The sequence below is a fragment of the Haliotis cracherodii genome, unplaced genomic scaffold (assembly GCF_022045235.1).
Source record: "Haliotis cracherodii isolate W230 unplaced genomic scaffold, xgHalCrac1.p SCAF_1, whole genome shotgun sequence".
In the NCBI taxonomy this organism is placed as follows: Eukaryota; Metazoa; Mollusca; class Gastropoda; order Lepetellida; family Haliotidae; genus Haliotis; species Haliotis cracherodii.
This window is the reverse complement of record NW_027266264.1, coordinates 75,518,962-75,543,028: the sequence shown is the minus strand read 5'-3', so window position 1 is coordinate 75,543,028 and position 24,067 is coordinate 75,518,962. Positions and strand designations below refer to the sequence as shown.

The 24,067-nt window shown below is 38.0% G+C and overlaps 1 protein-coding gene across 1 annotated transcript; it reads left to right on the top strand.

Moving 5' to 3' along the window:
* The first annotated feature begins 1,927 nt into the window (after positions 1 to 1,927).
* Positions 1,928 to 22,787, top strand: LOC139474281 (signal transducing adapter molecule 2-like). Its single transcript, XM_071257269.1, has 16 exons — positions 1,928 to 2,013; positions 4,173 to 4,257; positions 4,954 to 5,029; positions 5,625 to 5,723; positions 7,004 to 7,089; positions 7,284 to 7,350; positions 8,018 to 8,078; positions 9,216 to 9,346; positions 10,029 to 10,114; positions 10,934 to 11,028; positions 11,914 to 12,002; positions 12,532 to 12,622; positions 13,619 to 13,673; positions 14,174 to 14,345; positions 15,174 to 15,355; positions 17,755 to 22,787. Exons 1-16 carry the CDS (start codon positions 1,971 to 1,973, stop codon positions 17,963 to 17,965), a joined length of 1,629 nt encoding a protein of 542 aa, XP_071113370.1. The 5' UTR covers positions 1,928 to 1,970; the 3' UTR covers positions 17,966 to 22,787.
* Positions 22,788 to 24,067: the final 1,280 nt, after the last annotated feature.

The window sequence follows — 24,067 nt, the reverse complement described above, 5'->3', positions numbered from 1 at the left end:
CATATATTACCGCTGTCAGAAATAATGTTACTATAACACGACTGTAAATGATCAAACCTGGGCCCGGCCATCCAGAGTGCATGGTTGACAGCGTCAGCAACAATTCGCTCTCAGGGTGTTATGATACACCATCCTATCCTCATTTAATGGTACGGTTTTTAAGACGTGCGGCAGAGTGAGTGAATGATTGTGGTTTTACGCCGCTTTTAGGAATATTCCATCATTGCCACGGCGGGGGACACCAGAAATGGGCTTCACACATTGTACCCATGCCGGGAATCGAACCCGGGTCTTCGGTGTGACGAGAGAACGCTTTAACCCGACCGCCCCAGAAGCTGCAGACTCCAAATCACGAAGGTGAGAATCGAATCCAAATTTAATTTTTATAACATTACTTTTAATTACATTTGATATTTGACATTACTTTTGGTAAAGCCCGAGACAACATAGTGATTCATAATGGGATACCATCATCGTGAACGTGTCGGGAGATAGAAGATCAGTTTCAGCTTCTAAGCTCACAATTAAAATAACTTCGATTTGGATGGTACTTGCAAAGTCCTAAAAGGTGTATTTCTTGAAGATATTTTTAGATTAATTTGGATATGGAAACAATACCACACACACACACATATACATGTGTGTGTGTGTGTGTGTGTGTGTGTGTGTGTGTGTGTGTTATTAACCTGCTTATTGTAAGAGGATGCTTCATATACATTGTACGTGCCTGCTAACATTTGTTCTATGTTTGATACGGTATATATATACCGTATCAAACATAGAACAAATGTAAGCAGGCACGTACAATGTATATGAAGCAGACATATCACAAATGTAGCCCTACCACGATCTGGATATAACACACTGAACTAAAGTTTGATCATTGTGAACCAACCAGGATATCCCCAAAATCTACAACAAACTATATCGAACCAACACATATACATCAACGACAATTTTCACACTGGTAGCCGATCAACCTATTAATAATTATAAATAAATTATATATATATTTTTGTAATTTTATTGCACATTTGTAAGAAAAATCAAAGTATAAGCACTTGTGCTAGTAAATGTTATCGTTTGCGACATTGAAATAAATTAGAGTAGATCTGTACACGGTAAAACGAATATGTTGTTATAAACGACCACCCAACATTATACGAATGATGAGTATCGTCCCATTGCATCACTCATTGCTTGATAATGTGAAGCGAAGAATATTCAGTGTTTGTTTTGTGTTCCCCTCTGACAAGTGTGTGCTGGCGATTAGATGCCTCACTCTGGCAGCGTGGGTTCGAATCCCGGACGGGACTCAACCCCAAAAAGTACGAGAATCTGTACTTTACTAAAAAAGTGTTATCCCAAATATAACATTTGTTACATTTGACCACTTTCTAAATGACATTGTGTATTCATAGAAAAAACAGATTATCCAATATTCAACAAACGACTTATATTTTTGATAATCAACCTTATTAAATAGGGAGAACAGAAGATACAAATAAAATGTCTTGAAGACGAAATATGTCTTGGATGAGCTGGTGGGATCTGAACATTTCAAGGAAGGGCACAAACGGAAAGAAGCATTCGTAAAATTCCACGTGTATTCATTTTCTTTCAGTTTAATTCTTTTCAAATACATCCTATCACTAGGCCATACTTTATTTTAAATTAACATATTTCACTTCACGAGAGCTCTTATTTGAGTAATGTAATTTGACTCATGAGTATATATAAAGGTAGGACTGGTCACAGTCATTGTCACAGGGATTTTCATCACAGGTTAAATAACCTCGTTTGAACAGCCATGTGTATACTGTATGAGAGTTTCTAATGCTGGTTAATCGAGAAGGGCACCTTGCCGGAAGTAAACAATGATGGATATGACGTCATTACTTGCGCATGCGTATCATAGAGGGTCTGAATGAAAAGTGATGCAGTATTTTGATTAAAAATCTGTCATTAAAATGCCTCTTTTCTCGCAGAATACACCTTTCGACCAAGATGTCGGTAAGATTTTGATTGAACAAATCATTTTCGAGTATGTGATGGTCTATTACTTTGTGATTGACGCTAGTTTCGATGTAAATTCAGTCTGTTCCGGGTAGTCATATCATAATATGTGGACAATTCCTGTCAGATATATGATCTTAATAGATGTTATATGTGTCCTAAAGATGCGATCTGCTGTGACAATTACCTGTCTTTACATCGACTACGTTATTCTGTTCATTGTAAAATATGAAATGAAATCTCTATAATCCAAACTAAGGTAACTCTACACCTCACTCATTGAATGGGAAACAGAAGTCAGAAGTCCGAAAAAGCTAAAGTGACTAAACTTTACTGAGAGACATCATGTTAGTCGTGGTGTATCTGTATCCATACACTTGACATCCAAATAACACAACTACATAGATGGTATGGTGAATGCGATGTACCAGACAGGTATCAACATAGCCAATTGTTGCCAGTGTGAGCAGGGTTATTGTGTCCGTTATGTAACAAAAGCCTTTGTGATCACATCAGCTGATTCTCATTTGACATTGACCAGAGTTCAACATAGTCACTTATCCACCAGTATATAACTAGTGAAAAATTGAAAGGGCTAGTAATTTTCTGTCAAACTTAATTTGTCACATGAACATGACAAACAACATGTCTGAAATGAAATGTGTATATCACTGTCTGAGGTTATGATTTACAGGTGTATGACACATATAAACAGTTTAACCACATCAATTGTTATGACTTATGTTAAGTACTGGCTATTCAGACTCCACTGTTTCCACTGGATATCTATTTTCATGGTAATGGATTTTAAATGTTTTTATGATTTCAAATGATCACATATGAAGTTGAAGCATTGGCGGAAAGTATTGAAGTTATGTAAGTTGTAACCACATATGTCTTGCATTTTATGATGTTTTACAACCAATATGAAAAAAAAGTGCATGTGTTGACTGACGAGGAAGTATATCCTCAACCCCCATTTCTGAAATAGACCAAATCTTGTTACATCAGTGAACAAAATGGTGAAAACTTTCTTCCAAGTACTGCAAGTGTGTTGACAATCTCTCGGCCAAGTAGATTCAACACGTTCAAATGTTCTACAAATTTCAGATTAAACATATCCAACATTAACACATTAGGTTTTTATTCTTGGAATTTATGAATATATTGGTAATATTACTATCAACACTAATCAAACCGCTTTGTTGTTTGTTGAATAGGGTATAATTTTTTAATGCAGAAATCAGTTGATTCTAGCATCATTTTATTTTTGGAAACCCGCACACTCACACACACAATGTCCTATTTGGCACTATCAAAATAGTCATGTGGTCTTTGCCACAAAATGTTATGTTTGTCACTTGTGTCCTTTGAAGTTTCCTCCAGCACGAAGTCAGTACAATGTCAAACAAATATCAGTGGCAACATGTTTCTTTTATGCCTGACCCAACAAAAGTATTTCTTAAACTTTTTAAATCAGTAGACCTAAATAACACAATTCACCTCCTAACGTCCTGTGGACTGGTGGAGGATGCATGTTATTTTCCAGGATGAACAATAAAATATGTGATAAACGATAATAATAATTACGGTCAGCCTTTTTCTTATGATATTTCTACAATACAAATGCTATTGTCGGTGACTTATAGGTCTTCAACAACCCATGCGTGGCGTAAAAAGCGACTGACGTGATCCGGTGGTCAGGCTTGCTGACTTGGTTGATGTATGTCTTCATATCCCAATTGCATGGGTCGATGCTAATGATGTCAATCACTGGATTGTCTGGTCCAGGCTTGATTATTTACAGACCGCCATCATATAGCATGGAATATTGCTGAGTGTGGCATAAACAACAAACAAAAAACAAATGGCATCAGGACATTTTCATAATTGTATCACTCTTTGATAGGATATTCTTATATAACTACTAAATTCGAAACAATATCTTCAGGACATTTGGAATGACAATCAGTCAATGTCCTAGAAAATGAACAAATCTGAACCCCATGTAGTGTATGATCCAATTTTCAGTTGTGAAGATGTCACACAACCCCTTGACTGTTTCATCATGAATATCATGTTCACTGTTCTTAGGTGTGGTGTATACAGTTATTATTTACCACTGATGCAAATATTGTGTCTTGTTTACTTCACAGAAAAGGCAACCAGTGAAATGAATACCACTGAGGACTGGAGCCTCATTCTTGACATTTGTGAAAAGGTGTCAAGGACACAGAATGGGTATGTAATTATGTAATTTTCATGCACTAATAAAATTTTCTGTTGCAAAAAAGTTACAGAAATGATCTTATTCAGTGTTCATAATTGAGGGTTGTTGAGATGTAGGGTACCCATAAACCTTGACTTTTAAAATTACAGATATCAATGGTTATGGGAAGGACCCCTCTACCATGTTAACTTTCAGACTTATATTAAAATACTGCTAAATCATGTTAATGATGGCTGCTCTTATTGTGAATATAAGCAATGTTGTTAAATGTGAACATGTTGATAGATATAAATATGACAAAGCAGCCATTTGTTAACACTGTCTCAGCAGCATGGGCACTGTTTGCACCTGAATTGCTGTTTGTATCTTGCTACAAATTCACATTAATCAATAAGTTTTAGTCAATCCTAGCACCATGTGGGGTGATTTTGTTAGAATATCATGTATATGGATTTGCCAACCGCAAATAATATATTTTAGTGGCATTTAGAAGTTGGGTGTGTAGCTGGTGACAGAATAATGGATGATCAACATCTTTATCACATAATAATGATAATTTCCAATGATAGAGACGTTTCGGTGTAGTTTCTAACATCATTTTAATTTGTGATATGGGATATCACTGGCTTGTCGGAATATACACCAAAATGTCACAACTTTTCAAATAAACAAAACAATCTTATTGAAAAATATTTTGTTTGTTTCAGATCTAGAGATTGCCTTAAGTCTATTGTGAAGAGATTAAATCATAGAGTTCCTTTTGTATCCATGCAAGCATTGACTGTGAGTACATGTCTTGAGGACAAACTGAGTATTGAATACAGGTGAAATGATACACCCATACTATGATGCCTGGTCTTCATTATGATACTCAATATACGTGGGCACAAGCCGTAATCACTGAAGTGTAATAATTTCCTCGTCTGAGTTTTGTGGTAATTCATGCGATTGTTTTTCAGTCATATGATAATTCAGGAATTTTTGGTGTCTGTTTATGAACACTTCAGCCTTATGTGTAGAAAATTTGTTCCAATGATAAAAACAACATGTTATTGTTTACTTATCAGGATTATGCAGCTCATGAACTAAGCTTTTGGGGGGCGGTCGGCTAGTCTAGTGGTTAACTGGTTAAAGCGTTCGCTCGTCACGCCGAAGACCCGGGTTTGATTCCCGACATGGTTACAATGTGTGAAGCCCATGGACTGTATAGAATAGATCCATTTGAAATAATTATGATGTCTGACCAAATTGTTAGAAAGGGAGACATTGTAGGTTTGACCTGGTTGCAGGTACATGTATATAGATTGAAACAGTATGTCGTATACCTATGAGTTGTTTCCACTTTGTGTAACACTGTCTGTATTATGGTCACTTTCAGCTGTTAGATGCATGTATAAACAACTGTGGACGTCCTTTCCACCTGGAAATCTGCTCCAGAGACTTTGTGTCCGAATGTCGAACTCTCATCAACCAGAAGGTAATCAAACGGGAGTTTATTTATGTCTGGGTATGACAGTCTCAGGTTCACTCTATGTACCCGTGAAGATCCGGGGTAGAATAGGTCTTCAGCAACCCATGCTTGTCGTAAAAGGCGACCATGCTTGTCGTAAGAGGCGACTAACAGGATCGGGTGGTCGGGCTTACTGACTTGGTTGACGCACATCATTGTATCCCAAATGTGTTTATCGATGCTCATGAAGTCAATCAGTGGATTGTCTGGACCAGACTCGATTATTTACAGACCGCCGTCATATAGCTGGAATATTGCTGAGTTCGGCTTTAGACAACATATAAACAAGCAAACTATGTCAAACACCCTTAAATCCACTTGCCTGAAAGTGTTTATTTGGAACATTTTAATAGTGTTTGGTGTTAAGTGTCAGACCTTTGCACTGGACTTTGGATTAGTTTGTGCTAAAGTTGCAGACTCGTTATGTTGATCACAATCATTGTCCATGACATAGATCTAGTGCACATTTGAAAGATATTGTGTATCTAACTTTTAGTAACTAGTACACCCAGAACAGTAACCATGGTAACAACATTGGAATTAGGGGAAAGTACAAAGGTTTAAATCTTGTGGTTAGAACTGTCAGCAGGATCATCCCAAAAAATGTCTACATTTCTCCACCTAACTAACAGAATGCTGAATTAGTTTGTTTTCAAAAGGTCCTTGCTTATGCTTTTTTCAATTTGTGTATTATTTGTAAATATTGAAATATTGAACAACAAGAATCTCAAATCATGAAGGGTAACATGTTGAATGTGTTACTTTGCTGTTCCGCCGCAATTTGCTATGCAGAGTGGCATTCCTTGGGAATCCCAGCAACCTATGATTGTGGGTTTTAATCCCGGTTCGCCCTGATTATGTTTCTAGGTTTGTCACACCATACACGTGCCTGTGGGTTTCACCAAAGTTCAAATGTCTAAGACCTGCATCTCTTTGGGATTTCCTTCCACATCAAGGTGACACGCCGTGATATAACTGGAATACTGTTGTATGCAGCGTTAAACCCAACTCACTAACTCACTACTTTGCTGTTCACTTTGTTTCCGGGCGGTCAGGTAGTGGTGAAAGCGTTAGCTCGTCAACCAAAGACCCGGGTTCGATTCCCGACATGGGTACAATGTCTGAAGCCCATTTCTGGTGTCCCCTGCCGTGATATTGCTGGAATATTGCTAAAAGCGGCGTAAAACCATACGCACTCACTCACTCACTTTGTTTCCTGTTCTAATGGATATGATGTTTATTTCCAGGCTCATCCTAAAGTGGCACAAAGGTTACGATTTATGATTAAGAAATGGGCAGATATGTCTGAGTTCAAGGATGACCCTGCACTCAAGTAAGCCAGATTTGTTTTCAGCATCAGCTTAACATGTTGTGTTTGTGTAGACTAGGCAGAGTGCCCTGTAGCTCTCGTCCCTTACAAATGTCCCAAGAACACTCACTGATGATTGTAGAGTGTATGATATTGATGATGTATATTTTTGAGGAAGTATGCCGATATGTGATGGAAGTGTTTAATGACTGTTTCAGTTTAGTTCCATCATTCTTCGACAGTCTGAAGAAGGAAGGAACTGATTTTTCTGATCCTGATGCTGGGGTTTGTATTATTATTGTCATTTGATCTTGAGAGTTTGCTGTTTTTTGGTACATGATCGATATAAATGAATTTTTGTACACAGAAAGAGCCTAAGCGGCAACTTGTGAATCAAATTTGAAAGGGGTATCTTTACTTCTAATTTTCATTTGGTTACTTTTGATGTTTAGTATGGTTGTTGTTTTTTTAATTTCTTTTGAGATTTTTTTCACAGTGTAACTTTGTAGAATGAACATATCTAAAGGCTATCCAGTTAACTGTTTTAAGATTTTTAAGTGCGTAAATTGCTATGAATAAACATGGTACATTTTGATATAGTTACTAAATTATGATCTTGAAGATGGAAGGGGAATTGACAGACATGAATTGCTGTATCAGTGTATCATTCCTTGATCTTTCGACCCATGAACATGATGAAGATCCGGTTTAGAATAAGTCTTCAGCAACCTATGCTTGCGGTTAAAGGTGAATAACAGGATTGGGCGGTCAGACTCGGTGATTGGGTTGATGCATGTAATCGTGTCCTAATTGCGTGGAATGATGCTCATGATGTCAATCATAGGATTGTCTGGTCCAGACTCTATTATTTACTGACTGCCATCATATAGCTGGTATGTTGTTGAGTGCAGTGTTAAACAACAAACAAACAAACATACCCTTGATCTTTCAGCCGAAGAAAGTTGAGACTACAGCCCGGGAAGGGCAACAGGAAGAGGATGATATTGCCAAAGGTGAGGCTTGTGAATAGCTGCCGATTGGAGTAGAAATGACATGGTGGTATTCTATTGCAGAGTAGGTCCCCAGATTTCCATGCTTCTCTAAAGTCACAACTACAACAGCAACTCAGAAACTAAGGTTATGATGAACTCAAAGTCACAGCTAGTATCAGTTTGTTATACCTGTAGTTTGTTATAAGCATATGTACAGCATATATACACCAAATGGCCGGGACCCAAACATAAGTTTGTTATATCAGTCACTTTGTTATAAGTGTTGTTCGTTATAAACAATGTTCACTGTAGTTTTACAATTTATACATCTTGGAGGATATAGACCACCATTGAAAACTCAACTGAGGTTGATTGTTTGCATCCCACATCATCATAATCATGGATAAATACTACTGATCACATATTTTCTTGTTCATCCTTGATCGCCATAATAACTGTGCAGGTCACAATTAAAAGGCTGTGAGATTGCTGATTATTAGATATAACCTGATTCACTTGCCATGTGATTTGATCATCATGATGACATCCTGTCCAATAAATTAACACCATTGTGTCATCTTAGAAGAATATCAAATTGAAAATATATTTTTATGTTGAAATATCAAACTTCTTGGTTAGGCATGTTAAGGGATACATTAAGCTACACAAAGTCATGGAGATTACTCAAGGAATATACCCACCAAGTTTCATGCTTGTCATAAAAATCTTTGACAGCTGGTTCACCTGGAAAGCGCCATGTTTAACGGTGAAGTTGCTAATTTGGATGCTTATTGTTTCATAACAGCACTAATCTTAGGTCAATAAGTACACTTTTCAGGTTATGCTCAGTTAGCACCTTGTGTGGGTGTTTGGCACTATATTGTGTTAGATAATGAAATAACTTCAAAGACTGCTTGTTTAGTCATTAACTCAAACATATTTGTAGACAATATAAAATCAATGACATCGTTGAGCACAATCATGCAACAAAAGCCCTGCACATTCTATTAGTAGCCAATCAGGAAACAGTAATCCGTTGGTGGACGTGTCCTATGTTGTTTTAGGATTATGGAAACATAAATGCAAAACAGATTCCTTGGTAAGCTAATGAAATGCCATGGAAGCCCTTGCAATTTGTTACCTTTAAACACTTTTCAGCTATTGCACTGTCCCTGCAAGAGGCAGATAAATCGGCCAAGACCACCAGTCTGTACCCAACTAGCTTTAACACATCTGCAGGAGGAGCTTCAGCCATTTACGCATCACCTAGACCCAGAGAACCCCGGAAGGTTTGTTATCAGCATGATGAGTTTCCTTTCTAAATTAAGTGGCCAGGTTCAAATGCTTGCTTTGAACTAGGATAGAGGTCAATTTGTTCCTCAAAGACCATTGGACATGTTACAGGGTTTTGTTTCTCCCCACTGTCATTGTCATGTTAGATTACATGACCAGATTAATATGTGTGTTTGTTCTGAGAGATTAGTGATTGAGTTGGCCGTTGTGGGAGCATTTATTGCATATGGCCTTATGTAATAACTCAGAAAGAGGTCAGGACATTCACTGATAAATGAATAAAGCTATCAGCTGTAAATTTACACCCGATGTTAGCACTAGTAGTAAATTGGTATTATTTTACATAGCTGTGTCTTCTTACCATATGACAGTGCAGTCTTTATTTATGAAAATGTACTGTTTATAAAGATGTGATGTGTTTACCAAGACAAAGATTGCTGTGCATTGTGTCTCTCTCTCTCTCTCTCTCTCTCTCTCTCTCTCTCTCTCTCTCTCTCTCTCTCTCTCTCTCTCTCTCTCTCTCTCTCTCTCTCTCTCTCTCTCTCTCTCTCTCTCTCTCTCTCTCACACACTAAGGTATGTCAATATTCAGAGGTCACACTAAGTTGGATAAGATTCATACAAATGAAGTCAGATAATCATGATGATATGTGTATTTACAAAATCCTTGTTTTGACAGGTCCGGGCATTGTATGACTTTGAAGCAGCAGAAGATAATGAGCTGACATTTAAGGGTGGAGAATTAATTAGTGTATTAGATGACAGGTAAGTCTTTGTTTCCACCTCCGTAAAGAGAGGGTATCACTGTCCCTTTTATATTTTCTGAAAAAGAATCTGAAGTTGAACTATTCAGACTGAGAAGTCCAGGGATACAAGGATCATGGCCTTATACCATGTGTATTTAATACAAGGATCATGGCCTTATACCATGTGTATGTGATACAAGGATCATTGCCTTATACCATGTGTATGTGATACAAGGATCATGGCCTTATACCTTGTGTATGTGATACAAGGATCATGGCCTTATACCATGTGTATGTGACACAAGGATCATGGCCTTATGCCATGTGTATGTGATATAAGGATCATGGCCTTATGCCATGTGTATGTGATACAAGGATCATGGCCTTATACCATGTGTATGTGATACAAGGATCATGGCCTTATACCATGTGTATGTGATACAAGGATCATGGCCTTGTACCATATGTATGTGATACAAGGATCATGGCCTTTACCATGTGTATGTGATAAAGGATCGTGGCCTTTACCATGTGTATGTGATAAAGGATCATGGCCTTATACCATGTGAATGCACACCAGAGATCACTTATCATGCTGATTTAGGCTGAGAAACACAGCTTGACGTTAACATTGATTGCACAATGTGGACAGATGTTGTTTTATTTGTAGTGTGATACAGCCCTTGTTTAATTGATACATCAGCACCTGGGTATCATACTATCAGATTGTATGTCACTATATACATGATATATTAGAGATAAAATACAGTATTACCTACTTTTCTGTAGAGGGGTATTGTAGGTCAAAGGTTACTATGTCTCCCCTTTGCTTCCACAGTGATCCTAACTGGTGGAAAGGTTTCAACCATCGTGGTGAGGGACTGTTTCCAGCCAACTTTGTCACTGCAGACTTGTCAGTAGAACCAGAAGAAAGTAAGTAGTTAGTTCCATGAAGCCGGTACACCATTGATGTGAACAACCTGGTTGTGTGTAGTCGGAGACAGACTAGGTGCCCAGTACCCCAGACATTTCCTAAGTGCCACGTACTAGCATAGATTTGGTGGTTAGAACCTGGGGTATTATGTCAGGTGTTTATCTAAGATGACCATGATCAGAGACTGTTACTTGGCCCCAATCAATATTTGCATATTGGAATTAACCGTTTTCCAATTCATAGTAATATAGTTAATATAGTATAATGCTTAGTTTACATTATTTCACTGAATGCAATGTTAAAATACATAAGAATTTAGGAAAATTGAAACTTTAAAAATATCCCAGTTTTGAGCAAAGTAATGATTTTTCCCAATTTGCCTGCCAACAGCACTTAGTTAAGCATCCTAGATACGTCCCTTATTGTTGTTTACAAACTGAACCAGTTGGAAGAATGATTTTGGATGATAAATAGTATCTCATTATTGTTTCACTAAATATCAAACCCTCAAGCTTGCCGAGGTGTTTTGAACTTCTATTGACGAGTGACAACCCTTATGGATGTTAACATACAAATACAAATTCTCCTGTTTTGATTGGACCCTCCTCAACAGATGCTAACTATGCTTATATGTCTCATGGCAACACTGCCTGTTGTGCTCTCTGAAATATAGATGAAAATATAGATATGGTGGATTGTTATGGATCAAAATAGAATTCTAATATTTTCTTCAGGTTGATAACTTTGGTTAAATTACATATTTGTAATACCAGCCTGTGATGTTTGTTTGGGGTGAAGAGCTTTGAAACAAATTAGTATAATTTGCTGTCTGAGTCGAATTGTTGAGACAAGTTCTCTCTAACCATGTTTTTTTTTTTGTCTAGGCAAGCCTGAAAAGAAAACTGTACAGTTTAATGAACAAGTAGAAGTGAAAACAGTTGAACCTCTGCCAGATGAGGTGGAGATAGATGAAGTGAGTAGATTCAGCAGCAGTTTGATGGCCTGCTTACTTACAAGGCAGATATTCATAAAGCAACCTACCCGTGAAGATCCGGGGTAGAATAGGTCTTCAGCAACCCATGCTCCCTGTACATGGTGACTAGGCTTGTCGAAAGAGGCGACTAACAGGATCGGATGGTCAGGCTCACTGACTTGGTTGATGCATGTCATTGTATCCCAATTGTGCAGATCGATGGTCATGGTATCATCACTGCCATGTCTGGTCCAGACTTGATTATTTACAGACCGTCGTCCTATAGCTGGAATATTGCTGTGTGTGGCGTGATACCAGCAAAACATTATGGTAGTCATGGTAATATTTATTCTGTCCATTTGTTCAAATCCCAATATGTTTTAGATGCCTTTTTTAATCACAGAAGTAGTCATATAGTCCGTCTTGATATTTGATGTAAACATGGTAATAATCACAGGCTCCGTAGTGAGGGAAAGTTATGTCATTTTGATCTGTCAAAGATGGCAATCTCATGAATGTTTTGTTTCAGAATAAGATAGATGAGACATTACAGCTGATACAGAATGCAGATCCCACAGGGGAGACACAGCCAGATTCCCAGGAACTGCTGAACCTTGAAGGTATTCCACATTTAACCCCAGACATTATTCAGTTGATGCAGTTTTGAATTTCTTATGTGAATTTAGCCATAATTATAAAGCCTGGATCTTGCATTAATTATTTGGGTCAAGTAGGCTTAGTTAATAACTTCATAGTTTAGACTAAAATCTTCTGAAACGAATGCTGAGAGATAGCTTGTGGCTAGTTGATTGAAAGGTTTTGGTATGTTAAAATCATTGTCATACATTTCCAAACTTGGTAATTGAACTCACAAGGTGGATCTGTAGTCATGGAAGTGTATGTCTTCATCCATGCTTTTTGTTACAGCATTCAAAAGTGACATCACTTTTTCGTATATATACATGAAGTATATGTTCCTTGTAACCATTGTATTTACAATTTTAAAAGAATATTTGTTCTGATCTATTGAGTATTATGATGAATGAGTATTTAATGCCATTCGATACTTTTGGCTACGATGCTTAGACAGTTTCACCTCAGATGTTCAAAATTGCACACAACTTAAACTTTCATTGTGTTACCAGTGGTTACCCACTTCAATTTTTCAAATTAAATGTTATTTTTTAACCATGATTCAGGGTTAGCATGAGTAACCCAGTGGCCTAAGAACCCTTAGTCATGCCATCGGATGGTCAGTTGAATCTTTGATTTTCTCATTTTCTGAACTTTGGTGTGTCAGAACTGTACGAATGCTTGTGGATTTCCCCTTTCACATTAATCTCACATGATGTTTTGTATACAGTAAACTACATTTATGATGAAGACGCTCATAACGAACTGACCGATATAACAAACTTATGTTTTAGTTCCGGCCATTTGTTGTATCTTTGCTGTATATATGTTTACAACAAACTACGGTTATTGCGAACTAAAATTAGTGTCCCCTGAATTTGTCATAACCATAGTTTACTGTATATCAGAAATACTGTTCAAAGTGGCATTGGAACCAACTCACTCACTCTTGATATGAATCAATGTTTTCAATTTTATTCCAGAGCAATGTAAAGTGATGGGTCCATTGATAGATACAGAACTAGAGAAGATAGATAAGTAAGTATGTAATCTGGTAGTGTTTGTAACACTATGTTAGACATACTGACTGTATGCATGCATTAGTAGCTGGCAATGTCATCAATAGATCACAGTGTTAACTTTTTGTTTCAAAGACATTGAGAACAACAATACAGTGTTCGTATTATTCAGGGGGGCACGGGTGGCGCCGTGATTCGCTGTGCAGAGTTGCGTCTCTTGGGCACGCCAGAAACCTATGATTGTGGGTTCAAATCCCAGTTCGCCCCGATTATGTTTCTAGGTTTGTCAGCACCATACCCATGCTCGTGGGTTTCACCGAAGTGGTAAAAGTCTGAGACCTGCATGACTTCAGGCTTTCCTCCCACATTAAGCTGACATGCCGTGATGTAACTGGTATACTGTTAAATCCAACTCACTCACTCACTCGTATGATTCAGGATACCATACACACTCGTAGGTTATTTAGAAGTGATTTAAAGATGAAGTGTGCGTCTGACATGTTTCTCATGTGTGTTCAGGAAACATGCTCAGCTGGTAGACCTGAATAAGAAGGTGATGGACGCACTGCAGATGTACCACTCCCTGATGAGGGAAAACCCGGCCTTCAACTACACCATGAAGGCGCCACAGGGCTTCACCCCGGGGATGATGCCCCCACCCCCGGCCCCAGCTGCAGCTCAGATGACACAGGTAGAGCATTCAACATTCATGGATTCTGGGTTAAAATGGGTTGCTATTAACCTCCTTGTTGTAAGAGGTGACTAAGTGGATCAGGTATTCAGACTTAGTGATGTGATTAACTATGTGTCGTCATTCCCTGATGTCACTGGCCGTCACTCATAACATCAGTCAGATCCATGTTAGAATTGGTCTTCAGCAACCCATGCTTGTTGTAAGAGGAGACTTAGGGATCAGGTGGGCAGGCTCGCTGACAAGATTGATGCATGTCATCATATCCAAGATACATAGATTGGTGCCCATGATATCAATCGCTGGAGTTTCTTGTCCAGGCTCCATTTTTGCAGATTGCTGTCATATAGCTAGTGTTTGTTGAGTGCAGCATTAAACCACATACACACACACACACACACACACCACACCACACCACACCACACCATAATATTGCAGCTTCCTGAAACAACAAACATACAGAAATGATGGTACCCCCCTCCATTCAAATTTGCTTTAATCTGTTAACCGTCCGTTATATTGAAAATTTGGCTAACAGATTAATGTCCATATACATGTGTTATCATAATTTTTGTATGTATGTTGTTTAAGGAAGCAGTCAGGTAAAACATTTCTGCCATGGTTTCTGGAAACATATTCCAATTCTTTGTTTTCAGGAAATTGTGATAAATGATTTCATTTGATGGGAGAGATTTCATTAGGAACCATTTCTTGCACATCTTACCATTGTGGACTTGTTTCAACATTTTCCTGTCCATGGATTAAAAAAACAAACTTACTTAAGCAACACTATTCATTATGTTTGTATGTTTTGTTGAAATATTTCAGCCAATGTACAATGGACAACCTCAATATGCTCCTCAAGGGCAAATGCCAGCTGGTCCAGGTCAGGTGCCACCAGCCCAAGGTCAGATGCCACAGGGTCAAGGACAAATGCCTCCAGGGTCAGTGATGCCACCACCTCAGAGTTTCTCTCCACCACTCTCTAGTCAACAACAACAATATTCCAGGTAACATTGAACACTTTAGCCAGTTACATTCTCCCTCTCCAGTCAACAACAACAATATTCCAGGTAACATTGAACACTTTAGCCGTTTACATTCTCCCTCTCCAGTCAACAACAACAATATTCCAGGTAACATTGAACACTTTAGCCAGTTATATTCTCCCTCTCTAGTCAACAACAACAATATTCCAGGTAACATTGAACACTTTAGCCGGTTACATTCTCCCTCTCTAGTCAACAACAACAATATTCCAGGTAACATTGAACACTTTAGCCGGTTACATTCTCCCCCTCTAGTCAACAACAACAATATTCCAGGTAACATTGAACACTTTAGCTGGTTACATTCTCCCCCTCTAGTCAACAACAACAATATTCCAGGTAACATTGAACACTTTAGCCGGTTACATTCTCCCCCTCTAGTCAACAACAACAATATTCCTGGTAACATTGAACACTTTAGCCGGTTACATTCTCCCCCTCTAGTCAACAACAACAATATTCCAGGTAACATTGAACACTTTAGCCAGTTACATTCTCCCCCTCTAGTCAACAACAACAATATTCCAGGTAACATTGAACACTTTAGCCGGTTACATTCTCCCCCTCTAGTCAACAACAACAATATTCCAGGTAACATTGAACACTTTAGCCGGTTACATTCTCCCCCTCTAGTCAACAACAACAATATTCCAGGTAACATTGAACACTTTAGCCGGTTACATTCTCCCCCTCTAGTCAACAACAACAATATTCCAGGTAACATTGAACACTTTAGCTGGTTACATTCTCCCTCTCTAGTCAACAACAACAATATTCCAGGTAACATTGAACACTTTAGCCGGTTACATTCTCCCTCTCCAGTCAACAACAACAATATTCCAGGTAACATTGAACACTTTAGCCGGTTACATTCTCCCCCTCTAGTCAACAACAACAATATTCCAGGTAACATTGAACACTTTAGCCGGTTACATTCTCCCTCTCTAGTCAACAACAACAATATTCCAGGTAACATTGAACACTTTAGCCGGTTACATTCTCCCCCTCTAGTCAACAACAACAATATTCCAGGTAACATTGAACACTTTAGCCGGTTACATTCTCCCTCTCTAGTCAACAACAACAATATTCCAGGTAACATTGAACACTTTAGCCGGTTACATTCTGCCTCTCTAGTCAACAACAACAATATTCCAGGTAACATTGAACACTTTAGCCAGTTACATTCTCCCTCTCTAGTCAACAACGTTCCCGGTAGCCAATGGACAGATATTCTCTTAAGATGTAAGATGCTTGCGGTAAGAGGCAACTGCTTATCGTAAGAGGCGACTAACAGGATCGGGTGGTCAGGCTCGCTATCTTGGTTGATGCATGTCATCGTATCCCAGTGATGTCAGTGTTTGTGTCACATTTGTTACACAATCCACTGATCTTGAGTTCCAAATCCAGATTGATGCTTGTTATGATCCTTGGGTCTTCAGTGATATAGGTCTATAGGCACATATCTTCACACACTGGTATACAGTCGTGCCTCGTTTATACGGACACTTGCGTCACTTCACAATTCGTCCGTATAAACAAATTTCCGTATAACTGAAACCAGCTTCTTACTGGAAGTCTGTCATGGAAGTTTGAACTTTACCACATTTTGAGGTTTGAATTTTAAACAATAAATCCAAATTGTCCAGATCGCCTGTGTTCTCGTAATAGGTAATCAAGGTCTCTATACAAGCCACGAACTTGTGCTTGGGGATTACATGTACAATAAACAAGCTCCTCTCAAACGTAACTCAGTGTCACTTGGTTAATTGACTTCTCACGAGTCAAAGGATTACCACCAGCGGAAGGATTACCACCAGCGGAAGTGTATTGTCTGGATAAGTGAGACAATTTTGTGTGCATTTCAATGTTTTGTGTATAAAAATACCCGTCCGGTTCCGGAAACTGAATTTCCGTATATAGGGGTAAATTTATATAGTCATTATTTCGTTTTGAATGAAAATCGTCCGGGAACCGAGGTTTCCGGATATCTGAAGTCCGTATAAGCGGGGGCACGACTGTATAACTGAAATACTGTTCAGTTGTGATCAACCCAACACTCTCACTCACTCATGACAAGAACTGTTTAGGAGTTCTAGCTCAATTATTTTACAGCGTTTCCTGATTTTAAATCTGAACAGTGTGAGTATTCTGATGATAAATGTGCCAGACCTAATCAGAATGTATTGCTCACATAATGGGAAGGAGCTGACGTGTGTACTTGTTGTTTACTGTCGTCTTTATCAAATGCAATTGAAACTACTGTAAACAATCACTTTACCAATGTTGTCCCAGCTCAATGCTTTTTAAAAAAAAATATGAACACAAATCTTTGATAAGAACGTGCACTTTCTTTACAGCCTCCCCAATCAAATGCCACAGACGACATATACCAGCCTGCCCACAGCTAACAATATGCCTATGGCCTCTGGTCCCACGAATTTGCCCCAACAGCCTGTGCAAAATGGCGGTGCTGTGCCCACACAGTTAGCAGGGCAGACAGGAAGCTATCAGAGCATGCCCCCACAGACAGTGTACCAGCCCCCTCTCCAGCAGCAGCCATTACTGTGAGGCAAGAGGGGACAAGCTTGTATGTGCTGAATGAGGATGACTTTGTGCTCGTCATTTCATCAATCCAATCGGACGCAATCGGTGAAGAAGTGACAGAGATTTGATTGTGTGACAGTGTGTGCCGCCTTGTCACTACACAATTTGTCACAAGGAAAGCATGAATGTAAACTTGCATGTGTAACATACGTAACATGGGCTTTGGCAAGTAACATCCTTCCTGTAAGGATTCAAAAGATATTTATGAAAGTCTAATTTTATATTCTTCTCCTTGCTGAATAATTTTCATAATGTTGATGTTCCTATTGTTGAATGGCCAACAAGAGAAGCATAACAAAACTACCTTCTTTTCAGGTACCAATGATATTTAATGAAGATGCTATTTCTCATACCATACATAGTTTTCGATTTGGAACAGAACCGAAGCAAATTTTGTTGCTGTAGTGTTGTGAAAAGTGCACGGTTGCAGAATGGCTTCAGAAGTAATCTCATGTACAAAAAAAAAGCCCTCCTTATGCATTAAGTGTGTCAGATAGCCCCTTACCGATTCCATAGCTCTGATGTGTGGACAGGGGGGGTTGCCCCTTTAACTGTAATTAAATTAATCCCAATATGCAAGAAAATATCTTTCTTCTTATTGTGCTTATGGTACTGTAGACTGATTACAAGTGGCCGCATGAATGAGACAATACACGGTTTATAATGACTTGTTGTGATACATTTCGAAGTGATTGGAAAATGTATCTGTGAATCTTTTTGTGAACAAATAGTCTTGTTTTGGTTCTAATTTAACTATGAAGTATACATAGTATGTCAGTTTGATCCTCCATTTTGTAATGCACACTGTTAGCATGCTCCTCAGTCCATTATTCTTAATATGTCAAATAATTTATATCGAAATGCACATTGTTCCATTGTATGTGTGGCATTATCTGACAATATTTTCACTGATGCATGTGCAGCTTGTTCATTTTGTTTTCAATACTTAATACTGTTAATGATATCATCCACCCAAAAGATTCCATATAACTCTTGATTTGTCCAAAACATTTTAGTTATAATATTCATGTCGAACTGCAAAAAGATTGAATGAATGTTTTTTTAATCCCATCAGTAGTTTGGCAGATTTCCCAGCAAAGCATAGCATAAGAAGGGAAAGTATGAGTTCATTAAGAATTCATTTCTATACGGGTTGACATACTGTGTGCATACTGTTTTGACAGACGTATAAATGTCGGATTATTTACAGAATGAACATGAAATTTCTTTTCTATGATACTCAAAAAAAAAGGTTGAGGACCACGCGGTTCTTTCATGTCCCTGAGACATGAGAGAATTGGGGGGTCCATAACTTTTTGGAGTAGTACATCATGTCCAGTGTGTATCTAAGGGGGCCATCGGACCAACTGATCAGTTCTTGAAAGGAGGGTAATGCTGAGAGTGAGATTCCACTGTGGGAATTTTCAAAGTTATCTTTGTAGGTTCAACTTTGGTGACTTTACGTTTTGACAGTTAAATGGCCAGTTTTTCTTTTCAATCCTGATCTAGATTTTGAGGTTGACTAAGAACATTAAATTCACGTAATTATGATAAGGAGTATTATTTCAAATTTTAGTTTGTGAAGTTTATCCTAGTTCAAATGGATTTTGTTTTATAAAATAAATGTTGAACTACAATATATCTACCAGCAAGAGCATCAAGTCCTAATTTTGATATACAAGGAGTCACCACATTTGTTGAAGTCCTTGTGGAACAAGTTGGTCTTTGTTTGATCCTAATTGATTTAAATTAGATATAGAAGTCTTAATTAAATATATGTCTTAATTAAATATATATGTCTTAACATCAACAACTGCCATTTTCAGTGCTGCCCGCTGATCGTAAATTGATAAAATCATAAAGCAATACCATGTCTTAATCAGATTGGCCCATGTTTGATTGTGTTTAAAATGTGTAACATGGGAAAGATTTTGGAGGAAACACAACATAACCCACCTTTACCCAGCCAGATTACAGACAGGCCAGCTAGTCAAAATCTGAATTTGTCAAAGTCTTCATTTGAATTTTCTGTATGTAAAAAATATTACTTATGACATGTATATGTATAAGGTAAAGTGAATATTGATCTTCACTTGAGGTCAGACATCATAAGATATGAGCCAGTTAGTTTTTCTCCTATTGCTACTTTGATTTCAAATAAATGTACAAAATCAATGCAAAAACATGCCTCTATTGCAGCTATGTTATATTTGGAAATTACAGTGGAAGCTTTTTAGATTAATATACTTTGTGTTTGATTAGTCATCATGGCAAGAAAGAACATGCCAATGATCTCAACAAGATGATGTGTTCTTTGAATATTTACTGTCTAAAAATTAATGGTTTAAGAAATAATCTGAGATGTCAACACTCCAATTGAAACAAGTTAGTTTCATGAGCAAGTAGTGTCCATGACCCAGTATCGAGGCTAATGATGAGCCTAATAGTTACTGTGAAACTCTGAGGTGAAGTTTAAGGCACTGCGATTCACTGTGCAGAGTTGCATCCCTTGGGCATGCCAGAAACCTATGATTGTGGGTTTGAATCCCGGTCTGACCCGATTATGTTTTTAGGTTTGTCCGCACCATACCCATGCTCGTGGGTTTCACCGAAGTGGTAAATGTCTGAGACCTGCATCACTTTGGGTTTCCTCCCACATTAAGCTGACATGCCGTGATATAACTGGAATACTGTTAAGAGCGTCATTAAATCCAACTCACTCACTGAGGTGAAGTCAGCAAAACCAATGGCTCAGATAATACTGAATGGGGGCACTGGTGGTCCAGTCGTCTAAAGCCTGCAATTGGCTGTGCAGAGTTATGTCCCTTAAGCCTGCCTGAAACCTATGATCGTTAGTTCAAATACCAAATGATCGTTAGTTCAAATACCAGTTTGCCCTGATTATGTAGCTAGGTTTATTAGCACCATACCCATTTGGTTTTAAACACGTCAAACCTGCATTACTTCAGGTTTTCCTTCAACATAAGCCGTGATATATATACTGAAATAGTGTTCCAAGTGGTGTAAAAACAAACTCACTAACACTGAATGTAGAGGAAATCCCTTTCAGTGATCCCAATGATGTGATGCATGCATAGTACAGTGGAGAACACATGTTGGTATTTGAGTAGTGTTACTGCCAGTTGTTAGTAAATAAAGTGCAGGGGCAGTTTCATTACAGCAAAACATCTCTTCATATGTGCAATTATGGTTACCCATGCCTGAAAATTAGTTTTTGTTCACATACAGACTGTAGCACTGTATATTTATTAGTACACTAGGCCACTAGAGTTTATAGACTGAAAGTACACACTTGGATGAATAGTAATAACAGGAAAGTTGATTTTCATTTGACAGTATGACACCTCATGACATTTAACAGTATGCTAGATCCCCTTAGTCCAGACTTTCTAAATTTCTCAGTTTAAAGATATGTTTATTTTTACATCAAGATTGATAGGTTGGGAAAAAAAGAATTTCCGATTTTGTCCTCTTCAGAAATGGTATCTAAATGTTGCCATGTGAGAAATGGTAAGCTAAAGCTTGTCTTGTCACTTAACATATTTTATTGCAGTTTAACCTATTCACAAATCATTTCGTGGTGAATACACCAGCTTTCAGATGAATGAAAAGAGTTTGCATATGTTAATATTATTTTTCATTTTTTTAGGGTTTCTATACAAAAAAAATTGTTCTCAGGCAATGTCTTTTGAATTTGTTGAGGCAAATTGTTATTATAAGAATGTGCTGACTAGGGGGCTTTTCGTTGCAAAACTGAACAAATTTCTTGATAGATGAAATGGAGAATCAGTACCAAATTTAGTATATTTTCCATTCTTGAGGTTTTACTATTGCTGTGAAAGCTACATTATTTTAAATTCTCAGAGAGATGTCTGTATCCTTGTTTTTGTTGGCATCTGCCATATTGACAGCACAGATGGAAATTTCTGCATTTGGAATTAAACCCTGTGCATGTAAAAGTTGAACATCTTGAATATTCCGAACTGGTGTTGCACTGTTACATGAAATGTATGTGATACGTGTGTGTATGTTGCAGGAAATGTACATAGCTTGATGCTTTCATTAGCAAATGATGAGGAATATTAATATATTTGCCATTGATTTTATTGTACATTTCTTATGTCTTTCTTGTGTACAGATATACCATGATAATGACCATTTGTAAAGTGTATTCACTGAGGTGCAAATAATGGACTTTCGGATTGGCTAAGGAGCCAGAGATTTCCGGCAAGATGTATCCCTTTGGATTTAGTATTATGCTCACTGGAAAAATAAGACGTTTATCTCCACAGACAGAGATATTCCTTGCAGATTGTGTTACATGAAGACCCATTGCCTTGACATGTGTCACTGCCCTGTGTCATCCCACAAATTTTGCCATGTATCCAGCCTAAACACATATCTAAAAGATTTTTTTCAAGTAAAGAATTGTTGGAAAGGTTCTTGTTGCAGTATGGTGCTGGCAATGCTATGGACATATTTAAGTTGTGGGTGATATGTGTGTGTATGTAAAGACGTAGCTTAGATATGCGTTTAGTGTCACCCAATGAGTGTTTTTTGTGTTCCTGGGATGGATGGGCTATTTGGATGTTGCATTAAATGTGATACATCATCTTGTTATTCCAGTGAGATTCAGTATGCTTTATACCTGCACAATCTAATTGCTGAACATAGATGTACATGAACATTATATTTATCTGTTGCATATTGTTGTCTATTGTGTAAATACTATTGTCATATTTGGAATAAAACCTAGGTCTACTCAGTGCTATGTTGGTGATTACTATAAACAGGCTTAGTGATTCAAAAGGAAACTATTCACTGAAGTTTTATAACATTGCAGGGTTCATTTAAGAGTTTATTTGTTTGTAAACATTGGGATATTTTCTGCAAAGTTGACGACAATTTCTTTCCACTGTCAGCTGTAATACATGACATTCGTACATAAAAATTCGGAAATGTGATAAAGTATCATTTTACGATTATTTATCATGAAACTCTGGAACGTTTCAAACCACTGGTACAATAATTAAAGTTTTCTTGTGACAGTTTATGTAAGTTTGCACCATAACCAAACTCATTAGCATACAGGATATACCATTTAAAAACCAAATAACTTCAAATGAATGAATAATTCATGTCAGAAGTTTACACATGGTGAAACAGGAATCATGCAGAAATCTGACGCAGTATTCCAGCACCATAAGAGATACTTGTACATTCACATTCATAAAGAACCAGGCACTCCTTCACTCACATGGGGGGAGGGGCACACGATACTGACTGCACAGTATACTATACTATACCCCAAAGTGCCTACATTCTTATATATTTGAGGGGGTGGGGGGTGGAGTAGAAACGTTAAATGTAGCATTAACACATCACATCAGTTTCAGACCACTTCCATCAGCCTATAGGGCCCGAGAAACAGATCCGTCTAAGTAGCTGACTACAACATCAAGTACAAGAGGAAATAGCTCCAGTCCAAGTGATTTATGAAGAAGTGGTCTGAAGTCTTGATGAAATGTATGTTGCAACAGCACCTTCCTTTTCAAGTGTCAAGTGCAGCCTCTATCAGCATAGGTCAAACACATTAAACCAGCATTGCCACAGACGTGGCTGCAGGTGCACACTATTCACTGCATGGTAGATGGTTGCCTAACAAAACCAAAGAGACAACATGCTTAGAGATGCGACCCTGACAGCAGTAGGTGTCCCACTAGAACCTGATACTGTACATGCAGACTTTGAACTTGCTGCCACTCGTGTTATTGAAGAAGTTTTCCCTGATGCTTAGATACGTTGGTGTTTTTTACTACACCCTGGGTTTGGGTCAACATGTGAGAGAGAGGACTTTCCCTACAATACAAGGACAATCCTCAAGTACAAAGCCACTTTTGAAGACCTGGTGCACTGCCTCTCCTACTTCGAGAGCTGGTTCAAGATGACTAGTTAGATGTCATGAACGAGGGACCACAAGGACAAAATGTTAAAGAGTTTAATGACTGTGTGACAACTTTGAGTGGACGATGATGCACGTTTCCC

Coding starts and splice junctions, on each gene's coding strand:
- LOC139474281 (XM_071257269.1), top strand. CDS start 1,971: ATGCCTCTTTTCTCGCAGAATACACCTTTCGACCAAGATGTCG. Junction 2,014..4,172: donor ACCTTTCGACCAAGATGTCG/GTAAGATTTTGA, acceptor TTTACTTCACAG/AAAAGGCAACCAGTGAAATG. Junction 12,623..13,618: donor GGAACTGCTGAACCTTGAAG/GTATTCCACATT, acceptor ATTTTATTCCAG/AGCAATGTAAAGTGATGGGT.